This window comes from Xenia sp. Carnegie-2017, unplaced genomic scaffold (genome assembly GCF_021976095.1).
Source record: "Xenia sp. Carnegie-2017 unplaced genomic scaffold, XeniaSp_v1 HiC_scaffold_22, whole genome shotgun sequence".
Classification (NCBI taxonomy): domain Eukaryota; kingdom Metazoa; phylum Cnidaria; class Anthozoa; order Malacalcyonacea; family Xeniidae; genus Xenia; species Xenia sp. Carnegie-2017.
Genome location: NW_025813485.1, coordinates 294186 through 306892, shown reverse-complemented (window position 1 = coordinate 306892; position 12707 = coordinate 294186). Strand labels below are relative to the sequence as shown.

Genomic DNA, 12707 nt, shown 5'->3' with positions numbered 1-12707 from the left:
GAAGATGGCATAAGTTTGCCAAAACATGTTTGCACTAAAAAATTTAAAAAAAGTTGTCCTTTACGTTAAATGCATCATTTCAATCGTGCTATTACGAATTATGGAAATATACATATCTCTTGTGAAATTCCGGCTCATCAAAATCATCGTTTTAGCCGGTTTTACAAGATTGACCGTGCTGCATTGTCAAGCACGAACAAATGTGATTCGTTGGGAATTTTACTGCTGTTGAGATTTCAAGGCAATCTAAATATAACTCGGCAAATGTTTTACATAAAATTTGCTGTTAAGACTGAAATACTTCGTAGACAGGTCAATTTTTTGTCATTTGTGTTTGCTATTATATTGCAAAAACTTCAAAGAATTCTAAATAATATGGATAAAACAGACCTGTATGTTTTGTTTCTTCACGCAGTCTTTCACGTGCTATCAAACACACATACACGTGTCTTTAAGTTTTATCCTTTAAGGGAGTAAAGGGACAGACACACGAAATTAGTTTTATTTACAAGTATAAAATGTTGCGACTACTTGGACGAAAGTTATTTTACAAAAATCAAAATTTGTTAAATTTATTTCGATTTAGTTCGACTCAACAAAATCAATTACGCAACAATGTTGTAGTTGATGACGAATTTCTTAGTATTCAATGGAAAGATGGAAATATCGATGAATTTCCACATATTTATCTTCGTGAAAATTGCAGTAAATACCAAAACCCAATTACGAAAGGACGGATAATATCTCCTTTGGATTTAGATATGAATGTTGTACCCAAACATGTCTATATTGACTCGAATGTGTTAAACGTGATATGGAACGATGGTCACACCAGTTTATTTACAACTGAAGAATTGCAATTATTGAGGTTGGTGAAAGAAAGATATTATAATTTAATATGAAGCAAAAATACCCTTGTCATATTACAGTTAAGTAAAAACGTTCCTAGCTGGCTAGTATGGGGCGCGAAGTGTTTCTTTATTATTTACGGAATTTTTAATGTTTAATTCATTATTTATTAAATAACCAAACGTAATAGGTTGGTTATTTCAAATAACCATTTTTTGGACTAGCATAAGTTTGGTTATATCAAATAATCAATTGACAAAATTTGGTTATTTAATAAATAACCATTTTTATTTCGGCGCCGATTTGGTTATATCAAATAAACAATTGTACGCTACTTGGTTATTTATTGAATAACCATTTTTAGTTCGGTACCGATTTGGTTATATCAAATAACCAAATAATTTTGTTACACTTGGCACACTTGAGATGACGTAACGTTCGTGTTCTACTTACCCTCTCCCGCTGTGGAAAGTTATGAAACATGGCTTCCGGTTTAATATTATACACTGATTTAAGCAGAAACAAAAACAAACAAATATATATATTGATCTTATAGCATGTACGCTTCCAGTTGGTTATATTGCTTAAAAAATCTGTATAATCTAAAAGCTTCAACAAAATGTTTTGAGCTGCTCTTGAGCTTTTAAGCATAAACGTCAGTCATAAATCATTGAAAGATGTCCGTTACAAGAGCAACCTTCGATGATTGATGCTTATTTTTTAGAAGAATTAGAAATGCAATGCATATTTTGGTTTTATTTTAGTATCAGTTCATTATATGAATAATTTTATCGGAAATGTTTATCGACGATCAACATTCCTGATCGTCTAACCATGTTGCCATTCAATCGCTGCACCAAAATAGCTATTTTTTCCGACGATTGACGATTATATGGAAACAGAGCTTAAGACAAAATGTTGAGGGTGGCACTTGTACGATTAAAGCACAGTCACGTGATATGGGTAGACATGCAATCTAGTAAGGGTGTTCAGTTGAATTTCATGCAAGTTTTGTTTCAATATTAACTTTACAATTTTTTAATTAGTTTTATTCCACTTACGTCCATAACTTTCACAGGCTACACACACGTACGCAATGCGTACATATTTTAAATAATGTTAGAGCAAAACCTACATCATTTTCTCTGCAACAAGGCTAACTGAATCTCTATAAGCATCCACTGCATTTTGACCATTTAGTGACAAGACAAAGTCACATACAGACTGATCATTTCCCAATGGATTTAAGGTGTCTGGAACACAAACATGTGACAAATCACTTGTTGAAAGCTCTTCAATGCCTGGCTGGTTTGGATGCTGGGGTAAGGCTCATTCGTACATATGTGCAAGCCCTATATTGCACCAGAATAGTTGCTCAGGTGTTTGGTTATTTTCTGTGGAAATTTTATGTTGGTTGTGTGATGCAACGAATTCTTCAATGGCATTATTAATGCGAGAAATGTAAACACAATGAAGACAAAAGATGTCAGTATCATTATTTACATCAAGAGCACCTTCACTTTCAAGGCCATAAAACTGTTGTCGAAATGTAGACAACACTTGCTCATTGAGAGCACGGTTGTGTCGTTCTATGCGTTGATTGTGGACTGACTTACCCACTAGCACCGGCATGCTGGCTTCCCCTCTAAATCCTGTCATATCATGCCAAATGTCAACCTTCTCTCCACCAAGATCTGTGCGGACTTTGGCAGGACGTCCATATTTTGATATAGCCTGAACAAAATGGCTATGTGCAGTTTCCGCCCGATTGTTTGAGCTACATTTTGCAAAAATAACCACGCGGCTAAACCCATCTATTGCATGATGAATGACCATCCTCCACCTTACAAGTTTATGGTTGCCATCAATGTGCCACACATAGTTTGGGAAAGGATTTGTGTAGACTCTTTGCTTAATTGGTTTACGCTTTCTATTTTGCACACCTTCTGGATCCACAGCATGTATTGCCTGCCTAACTTTTTGTCGCTGCACATGCAATCTCCTAGATGCAAGATGACCTTGCACCATAATTTCTCCAGCATTTGGATGGCTGTTTTTAATTATTTGTACTTCTCTCTCAATTTCAGCTTCTGAAAGTTGTGAAAAGCGCTCATAATTTATTCCATATTCCTCCATATATCTATAAATGGTAATTCTTGACACTGAAAGATGTCTTGCAATATCACATATAGGAACTTTCAGTTGAAGAAAGTTCAACAAATGTTCTTTGTTAACTCTCTTCCTAAAGAAAAAAGTATATCTCAAAGAAAACATGATTTAGAGGAATACAATACCTTTCATGTAAATCTTGTATATTTTCAGTCATTACTATCTAAACAATCAAATGAAACATTGACAATCATAGCATCAACCCTAACCTTGATGCCAAAACTAATTATAAAAATATAGCTTGAGCTGGAATTCTTTACTACAGAGAACGCATTGTGTATATCACAATTATGTTTTGCTCCTTTTAATCATGTGAATTAATACTTTGAGAAATAAAAAAAATGTTAACAAAAGAGTGTCTCTGGAAAGCATCTCTAGTGACCAGACATAACTTTCCACAGCGGGAGAGGGTAAGTAGAACACGAACGTACGTCATCTCAAGTGTGCCAAGTGTAACAAAATTATTTGATTATTTGATATAACCAAATCGGTATCGAACTAAAAATGGTTATTTAATAAATAACCAAGCAGCGTACAATTGGTTATTTGATGTAACCAATTTGATTACCGAATTAAAAATGGTTATTTATTAAATAACCAAGCAGCGTACAATTGGTTATTTGATATAACCAATTTGATTACCGAATTAAAAATGGTTATTTATTAAATAACCAAGTAGCGTACAATTGGTTATTTGATATAACCAATTTGATTACCGAATTAAAAATGGTTATTTATTAAATAACCAAGTAGCGTACAATTGGTTATTTGATATAACCAATTTGATTACCGAATTAAAAATGGTTATTTATTAAATAACCAAGTAGCGTACAATTGGTTATTTGATATAACCAATTTGATTACCGAATTGAAAATGGTTATTTATTAAATAACCAAGTAGCGTACAATTGTTTATTTGATATAACCAAATCGGCGCCGAAATAAAAATGGTTATTTATTAAATAACCAAATTTTGTCAATTGATTATTTGATATAACCAAACTTATGCTAGTCCAAAAAATGGTTATTTGAAATAACCAACCTATTACGTTTGGTTATTTAATAAATAATGAAATTAAACATTAAAAATTCCGTAAATAATAAAGAAACACTTCGCGCCCCATAGAATAGTGACCAGGATCAGAGGCGTAACTAGAACGTTAATTCAAATCACTTTCAAAAGAAATCAGTAGGGCAATTAACGTTACGCCTCAGGCAGGGATATATCAGGCGGGAAGCGAATTCTTATTATAAATATTAAAGCCCAGGGAAGTGCTTTTAAAACAGCCATTCAATACAAGAATAATGTATAAAAAAGAAATAATTATTCAATATATACGACAAGTTTTTTTAGAATAGGGTCCGTGGGCGTTTCGTTCATTCAAAATTTAAATTCACAAATACAAATATTTAATTAACTTCACATCCTGAATTCAATTTTCCAAAATTGAATTCACATTTTTTTGCGAATTCAATTTTCATTTGATTAATATAAAAGTAAAATCCACTTTAAAAATTTGATTTTGAGTTGTTGAAATATACCTATGAATTACCAATTTACGCATTCTGAAATCCATCAAATTTTGCTATAAGTTTAATGCGACATTGCTTTGTGCATAGACTTCCTATGGCCGAACGGGGGTGGGGAGTCAAAGTCTACAGCGTTCGGTCATTTGAGAACTTTATTTTATGACGATATTATGATCGATATAAAATATCTGAGCACATTTTGGCTGTCGTCTACGTCGTTCGGTGCTACATTTTTTCGCGAAAGTCATGGATGAGATAGTAAGTGTCGAGGCAGTCAGAGATCTAGTCGTGAGAAAAAAGCTGACGCACAAGCAAATAAGCGAGGAACTGCGACGAGCAAATCCTGGCGTTCGAGGTCTAAGCGAAATGAGTGTGCGACGCTTTTGTTCTGCACATGACATTCACCGCATGTCGAAAGTTACAGACCAAGAGCTAGATTGTGCTGTGTCTGTAGCCGTTTCACAGGTAATTTTATTCAATAAAACAATATGGCTTTATCATGCTTTTATAATCATTATTCAAGGCTTTTTTGAAACACCTACGCAGGTTGGCCCAACTTATGGTCGCAAAATGATGAAAGGAAAGCTTGAAGCTGCAATTGTTAAAGTTAATGAAAAGCGCCTTTCAAGGTCACTTCATAGAGTTGCACCAGATTATTGTCAACAAAGAGAACAAAACACAGCAAAGCTATTGAATCCAGTGCCATACAGTGCAGATTACTTTGGTCACAAACTTCACATGGATCAAAATGAAAAGTTGGTCATGTATGGGTGCACGACAGTCTTGGCAGTTGATGGATACAGCAGCATGATTATGGCAGCTGCTTCGATGCCTGTGAAAAATAATGTGAAAATTTATCGCTCTGTATTCAGGTGTCAAATGAACTTTTTTTGCCATGTTCATAGCATTATTGAGATCTATATGTTTCATGAACATGTTTCTATAGGCCTATTATTGAACAATATGGTGTATGGGACCAAGTTCGTGTTGACTGTGGAAAGGAGTTTTATCTCACTTTGTTTGTGCAACAAAGTTTGTCTGCACATAGAAGAAACACGCTTCGAGTACCATACAAACAGACACCATCCACCAAGGTTGCATAAATATTCACTGTTTTATTATGAACTCGAAATATTATGAAGTAGTATTCTATAGCCCTTTGTTTATCAGAGTCCTACTCGCTTTTAGCATTAATTGTCTGCAGTAACAATTTAGTAATGTTTGTTTTTATATTTAAGAACCACATGGTTGAACGGCTTTGGGTTGAAGTGAACGGCAGGATTAATTACTCAATCAAAACCCAGTTGAACAGGATGGCTCAAGAAGAGCTAATTGATATGGTCAACGTTGTTCATCAGTTCTGCGTATCTACCATAGTAATCCAGGTTGTTCAGGCTGGAATACAAGAGCTCCTCCCAGCATGGAATTGTCATACCATTCCAGGTAAATTATTAATGACAAATTGATAATCATAACAAAAAGGTAGCAGAAATTTAACAAGAAAGAGTCTGACATGCTACGGCAACAAGTGACCACCCAAATCTAATTCAAGCACCTCTCCCCCCTTAAAAAAGGACCCATCGTGAATAATCCCCGACTTCATCAGGATGCCCTATATCTTTCATTTTACCATGTTATCAGTAACAAAAATTTTCATTCTTTTGTTGTTTAGGAAAAGGTAAGCCAGTAGAGCTGAGGAACAACACTTACAGGGGAGTATGTGTACTTCACGGTACTGAAATTCCCCTTCCTGAGATTGCTGTTCAACAGTATGAAAGAAGTGGGGGTCAAATAAAAAGTTTTGGTAATTTTGGAACTGATCCCTTACTGGAATTTCAACATCTTCAAATAATCAGAGACAAAGAATTCAAAAGCCGAAACCCTAGTTTTGCTACGATATTTAATGAGATTGTAAATAGTAAGCCAAATTCCTTTTTTAATGCTGTAATTAGTTTTATTAACATTACAACACACCTTTCCCCTTCAACATAAAAAATAAATATGAAAGAAATATACATAATCAACTGTTACTTTTATTTTATGGCATTAGTGCATGGCTATATCAGACAACATGGTTTTGAGTTTGTTCCGAATACATAATTTACTCATTATTGTCTCCTGCGAGTTCTCGAAGACTGGTAAGGAATTCATCTATGCCAACCAATCGAAATGTGTGTGAGTAACCCCGGTCAGCTCTGCAGTTTGGACAGCATTTGTCAAAGACATTACTACCAGTCCCATACTACAGTTGCACACAGGATTCGCATCCTATTATTGAACCACAACATGTTGATGCCAATATTGGTACATCCATAGGTGCCTTGTGACATATCTTGCATGAGAAATAGTCTTTCACTAAGTTCTTTAAAGCCATAGGAACTGTGTTCTCTTTGCTAAATTTCAGAACTTTTGAAAGTTCTGCGTTGTTTTCCTTGAGCACTTTTTGTATTTCATTCAATTTATTCGAAATTTGAAGCGCACCAATGGATTTTCGTTTCTTTTTCATACACTGCTGATAATCTTCACTGTCCTGCTCCTCTGAATCAGAACTGTGAATAATTTCTGCTTTGCTTCTCCGTTTTCTTTCTGGTTTCTTCACAGCATGTATTTTTCTTGAACCAGTCTTCCAAAAGGCAGTGCCTTAAACAAAAATTTGTCATAATCTATTGACTATGTGACTACTTTGTAAAGTTGATAATCTTCATGAATTTGGCATTCATGATGAACATTTCAGTATGTATCATATCGTTTTTGCAAACTACAAGTAACATGACAATACTTGAGAATTTTACCTCTTGTTCCTGGTTCATCAATATATTGAAAGCCACCATTCGATACCAACATCAAGTTGTTCTCGTTGAAGTTAGTTTCGGCCATTGCCAGCAAGTGTGCAACATTCGCATCCTCTTCTCGATGTATTGGTATAAACGTTTGCTTGGGGCTGGAAGAATTGATGACGGGCTTTCCAGTCGGTGAGAGATCGGCGAAAAGCACTTTCACCGTTGCTTTCGGTTTTACGCTGTTGCTCTGGCTTGCATTGCTGCAGAATCCAGAGCTTCCTCCCGTTTTCGATGCGTTTAAAGCCCATGGCCTACTAGCGATAGTCGAGAAAGAGTTGGTCGCGAAGGGGGAAGCACCAAGGATAGCACGCGAACCTGGACCGTTTTCTTCACCCGCAACTTCGAAGCTTGTTCCATTATCGAATCCAACAAAGTTAAATTTTCCGCTGTCGTTTGGAAACTCCAGACGCGTCCCAAACTCTTCCTTGATGGAAATTGTGCTTGGGATGAACTGCAAATATAAGTTGAAAGTTCTTGACTTACATGATATTACATCAAGTTATTTTGTTACATTTGTAATACATACGTTGAAATATCGTCCTAATCGTTCTGCTGTTACAGTGGACTTTCTCATATTCACTTCTTTCTCGTTACAAATGAAATTGTACGATGGATCCATTGCGTAAATTGCGCTATCTGCCATTAAGGTTTCCCAGTTGACACACGTTGACGAACTTGGAGCAATGTCAATGCAGAGCAGTGGGTGAATGAAATGTGCCGGTTGTGGAAAGTGAATGCCTTTACTGACGTGACAGGGAGACATACGGTAGCAAAGTACTTCCCGTTGCACCACTCACACATACTAATCAAAACGAACAATGGAGTCAACTTCCTACAATCAGCATAAGTAGGAAATGATAATTTAATTAAGTGAAATCAAGGAACTTTTGCAAAGAAGTAGGAAGCTAACACGTTGTTGCTCTTGATCAAGGCGTTTGGGAGGTCAAGGTTCACGTCCTTTGCTATATGTCTTTGTTACTTAATTCTTATTGTTACTCTGGCTGGTAGAAAAATGAAATATTTGGTATTTTACTTTAGAAAAGTGTTGTATCATTAGTGTATTATAATTTTTCATTGCAATTCTCTAAACATATGATATTCATTTGGTTATTTTCGACATGCGGTGAATGTCATGTGCAGAACAAAAGCGTCGCACACTCATTTCGCTTAGACCTCGAACGCCAGGATTTGCTCGTCGCAGTTCCTCGCTTATTTGCTTGTGCGTCAGCTTTTTTCTCACGACTAGATCTCTGACTGCCTCGACACTTACTATCTCATCCATGACTTTCGCGAAAAAATACTTTCGCGAAAAAATGTAGCACCGAACGACGTAGACGACAGCCAAAATGGGCTCAGATATTTTATATCGATCATAATATCGTCATAAAATAAAGTTCTCAAATGACCGAACGCTGTAGACTTTGACTCCCCGTTCGGCCATAGGAAGTCTATGCACAAAGCAATGTCGCATTAAACTTATAGCAAAATTTGATGGATTTCAGAATGCGTAAATTGGTAATTCATAGGTATATTTCAACAACTTAAAATCAAATTTTTAAAGTGGATTTTACTTTTATATTAATCAAATGAAAATTGAATTCGCAAAAAAATGTGAATTCAATTTTTGAAAATTGAATTCAGGATATGAAGTTAATTAAATATTTGTATTTGTGAATTTAAATTTTGAATGAACGAAACGCCCACGGACCGAATAGACATGTTTCGACATCTCATGATGCCATCTTCAGTATGAGTGAAATAATAAATGATACAAGGTTTATATAAAAGTAATATGATACATAAATTACAACAATGAAACGAGAATAAGAAAAATTAATGGGGAGCGTCCGAGCGTATTATAAACTAAATATTGTATTGAATTTAAAAACTTGAACATTGAGGTCAGGGTTAGTTTTGTTAATGTGGGGTGCTTCTTTGATGATGGGGGGTGCTTGTGGGATGATTTTGAAGCAAGAGGGTGAATATTTGGTTTTACATGAGTGAGATTTAAGAAGGTGTCGGTAGATATGAGAGTTTTTGTCTGTTGTGGTGTGTTCCCTGATTCTGGTTTATAATACGCTCGGACGCTCCCCATTGATTTATCTTATTTCCTTATTATTGTTGTAATTTATGTATCATATTACTTTTATATAAACCTTGTATCATTTATTATTTCACTCATACTGAAGACGGCATCATGAGATGTCGAAACATGTCTATTCTAAAAACTTGTCGTGTATATTAAATGCGCATTAGCAATAGTGCTTTTACGAAATTGTGGAAATAATTATTCAACAGCGTAACGTTTCATCTTGACTCTCAAGACATCATCAGACAGTATTAAATTACAACTAAATGAAGTAATGAGGAATATATATAGTAGTTATTTACATAATATTAGGTGAGAAGAAAAACGTGTTAGCAAATATTGAATAAGATGAAGTGGGATAAGTGGAAATCGTGTAAGATACGAAAATACACACAATCACAAAGTATACAGACATAAGGACAGACGAAATTAGATTAGAGCAACCGAAAGAAAATGGAGTTTCCTTGGACTTTAAGTGATGGTTTCATTTTGTATATAAAGAGGCTTTCGTGAATAAGAATCTCTTGGGCGTCTAAGTACGACGAAAGTATTTTAAAAACCTCAAAGGTAGCGGTAGATTTAAGGTGGGATAGTAGAGTGGAATGTAGGGTTGTTTTGAAGGTTTACCAGTCAAAAGAGTGATGTCCAAATGCTCTGAAATTTGAGTGTGTAGATGGATGGCGGGTGATTTGACCCACATACGATGCAGAGCTGCATCGACACGTGAAAGAATAAAGAACATTCGATTTCAGAGTTTTGGGCACTTTATCCTTGAAAGGAAACAGGCAGGAAAGGCGTTTGGTGGAACGAAAGAAGAATCGTATCTCAATAAAAATTAATATTGTAGTAATTTATTTTTACAAATGTTGTAGGTACAAACCTCAGACTCGAGCCACCGAAGTTTTGGCAGACAATGCAAAACTATGGGGAGATCTAACGTCGTTTAAAGATAATGCCATTCCTGTTTTTGATTTTCAACAGCTTATAGAAGATGATTATACTTTATATCAATGGCTTGTAAAAATATCTTTCGAAACTGGTATTGCAAAGATAGAAAACATTCCTGTTGAAAAACTACAACTACAGAAATTAGGAAATCGTGTTGGTTATCTTATGTCGACAAATTATGGGTAAATTTATTTCATTTTATATTTATTTACATTTATTGACTTATTTACAATTATTCAGTGCTAACACAAAAATATATTTCAGTTCAAACTATGACGTGAAAACACACAGTCAAGATATTGCCACAGAAATTGGTTATACATCTGATGACTTACAATTACACACAGATTATGTTTTCACACATCACCAACCTATGGTATGTAAATACTTAGTTGTTGTTCGCTGTTTTCATAGTCAAGTTCATAATCATGTTTTCTTCGAGGTCACTGATGATTTTTACAAACTGCAGGCATTTTGGTCGAAAAACTCATACAGTGGAAAGAATTTTTATCAATTTAATTATATTCTGTCTAAACTTTCAAATAACATGCCACATCTGACATCATAAAACATCATGTCCCGCTGACAGTTTTAAAAAGTATAAAAAGAAACCGATTCCTAAGATAAAAGCCATTTTGAAATTTAACATTTGAATTAAAACATGAGAAGACGTAAAACTGATTGTAAATTTCGACTTTATTTACATAAACCTAATATTTTTTACCTAACGTTAAAATAAAGTCGTAAATTCACACTAGATTATTTGTCTGTTAATTGTTGTAATCAAATTTTGTATTTCGAGATGGCTATTTTTTCGGAATCTGCTTCTATTTAATTATCAAAACGATAAATTTGCCATTTTCTAAGCCGTTATGGTTAAAACTTCTTTCCTTTTAGATTGGCATGTTCCATTGTTTACAACATTCTTCAAAAGGAGGCGCAAATCGCTGGTCTGATGGTTTTTATGCTGCTTACCGACTTTTCAAAGAAGATCCCGAATCATTTTATTTGCTTGCTGAAACGCCTGTAGCTTATCGAAACATCTGCCGATCTGAAGTTGGTGATTTTCATACAACTTCACAGCAAAAATGTATAAGGTTTGAGGAAGTCTTTAGTCATAATGAAACAATGTTGAAAGAATTTTTTGTTTTGACATTGTCATCTTCTACAGCTTCATTTTTTCTTTTTAGCCTTGATTCGTTTGGTAAACTGTCTCAAGTTTGTTTCAACGACGAATTTCGCGATAGGAACATGCCTTCGGAGCCAAAACATATGAAGGCGTTTTATAAAGCTTATAGACGTTTTACAGAATTATTGAATGATGACGAATCATCTTTTTGGTTTAAGATAAAGTCTGGTGAAGCTATGACTTTCAACAATTTCCGTGTTCTTCATGCAAGAAGTGCATTCGAAATTGAAAAAGACAGCAAGAGTAGATGGTTACAACTTGCTTATATGAACTTAGATTGTGTCCACTCAAAAATACGATTGCTTGCTGAAAAACATGGCGTTTCATCTCCAGTATGATGCGCAAACGATATGTCAGGTCATCTACTTTACAGTAAATGCAGGTAGATTAAATTTTACAACATGAATTTTCCTTTCATATACTAAGACATGACGATTTGTGATGATTATTTTTTGAGAATGCTAGAATTTAGACGATATCTTGTCGGCCAGCCACTCAGAACTGGCCCCATGCTTCCAAGGGCCCCAAAAGCAAGATAAAAACAACAATGTACTGAAGTAAAAATAAGTGCAAGTATATAAAGAATTTTTAAGATTATTTCTATGTACGCTAGTTTAAGGTGTTAGTATTATCTTATAGTTTTGATTGACATGAAACATTATCATGTTATAAGTAAACTCGTGCTTTTTGAGGTATTAAAGTGATTATATATGTCTCGCAAACCAAGAGAGATTTAGTTAAAGACTGATGACACAGCTCAAGGGACTTTTATGAAATCTCTCGAGGCAGAACATTTGATTACTAAATCCCTAAAAGCAAGCGTTTAGTTTGTAATAACATGTTGGCAGAGGGTATTATCTATCAATGCATGCGTTTAACACTTCCGTTTGGCATAATAATTATCAAGCTAATTCAATGATTAGAATATTGATAACCACTGATGTTCAATACGTAGAAATTGTTCGTGGTCAGCGAAGGAAGTAAACGAAGTTTTTAATTGTGAATTCTGTTATTGAATTCGTTCGGTGTATCTTTGAATGATTTGCTTCGCATTTACATCGTAATAGAATTTTTGTCAAAGATGGTTGATCAC

At 34.7% G+C, this 12707-nt stretch overlaps 2 protein-coding genes across 3 annotated transcripts; both read left to right on the top strand.

Moving 5' to 3' along the window:
* The first annotated feature begins 453 nt into the window (after window positions 1-453).
* On the top strand, window positions 454-12336 carry LOC124445568 (gamma-butyrobetaine dioxygenase-like). Of its 2 annotated transcripts, XM_046996296.1 has the most exons (6): window positions 454-868; window positions 10350-10607; window positions 10690-10801; window positions 11323-11522; window positions 11616-12000; window positions 12041-12336. In XM_046996296.1, exons 1-5 carry the CDS (start codon window positions 519-521, stop codon window positions 11950-11952), a joined length of 1257 nt encoding a protein of 418 aa, XP_046852252.1. In that variant the 5' UTR covers window positions 454-518; the 3' UTR covers window positions 11953-12000; window positions 12041-12336. The 2 variants fall into 2 exon arrangements, with proteins under 2 accessions (XP_046852252.1, XP_046852251.1); XM_046996295.1 differs by having other exon boundaries at window positions 11616-12336.
* Window positions 4386-6568, top strand: LOC124445570. The gene is made up of 5 exons (XM_046996298.1): window positions 4386-5013; window positions 5095-5420; window positions 5495-5642; window positions 5787-5991; window positions 6221-6568. Exons 1-5 carry the CDS (start codon window positions 4795-4797, stop codon window positions 6538-6540), a joined length of 1218 nt encoding a protein of 405 aa, XP_046852254.1. The 5' UTR covers window positions 4386-4794; the 3' UTR covers window positions 6541-6568.
* Window positions 12337-12707: the final 371 nt, after the last annotated feature.

What these genes read in the sequence shown, in the direction of transcription:
- LOC124445568 (XM_046996296.1), top strand. Translation starts at nt 519, where the DNA reads ATGTTGCGACTACTTGGACGAAAGTTATTTTACAAAAATCAAAATTTG. An exon ending in CTTATGTCGACAAATTATGG is followed by an intron (nt 10,608 to 10,689) that starts GTAAATTTATTT and finishes AATATATTTCAG; the next exon opens with TTCAAACTATGACGTGAAAA. An exon ending in TCACAGCAAAAATGTATAAG is followed by an intron (nt 11,523 to 11,615) that starts GTTTGAGGAAGT and finishes TTTTCTTTTTAG; the next exon opens with CCTTGATTCGTTTGGTAAAC.
- LOC124445570 (XM_046996298.1), top strand. Translation starts at nt 4,795, where the DNA reads ATGGATGAGATAGTAAGTGTCGAGGCAGTCAGAGATCTAGTCGTGAGA. An exon ending in AACAGACACCATCCACCAAG is followed by an intron (nt 5,643 to 5,786) that starts GTTGCATAAATA and finishes TTTATATTTAAG; the next exon opens with AACCACATGGTTGAACGGCT. An exon ending in GAATTGTCATACCATTCCAG is followed by an intron (nt 5,992 to 6,220) that starts GTAAATTATTAA and finishes TTTGTTGTTTAG; the next exon opens with GAAAAGGTAAGCCAGTAGAG.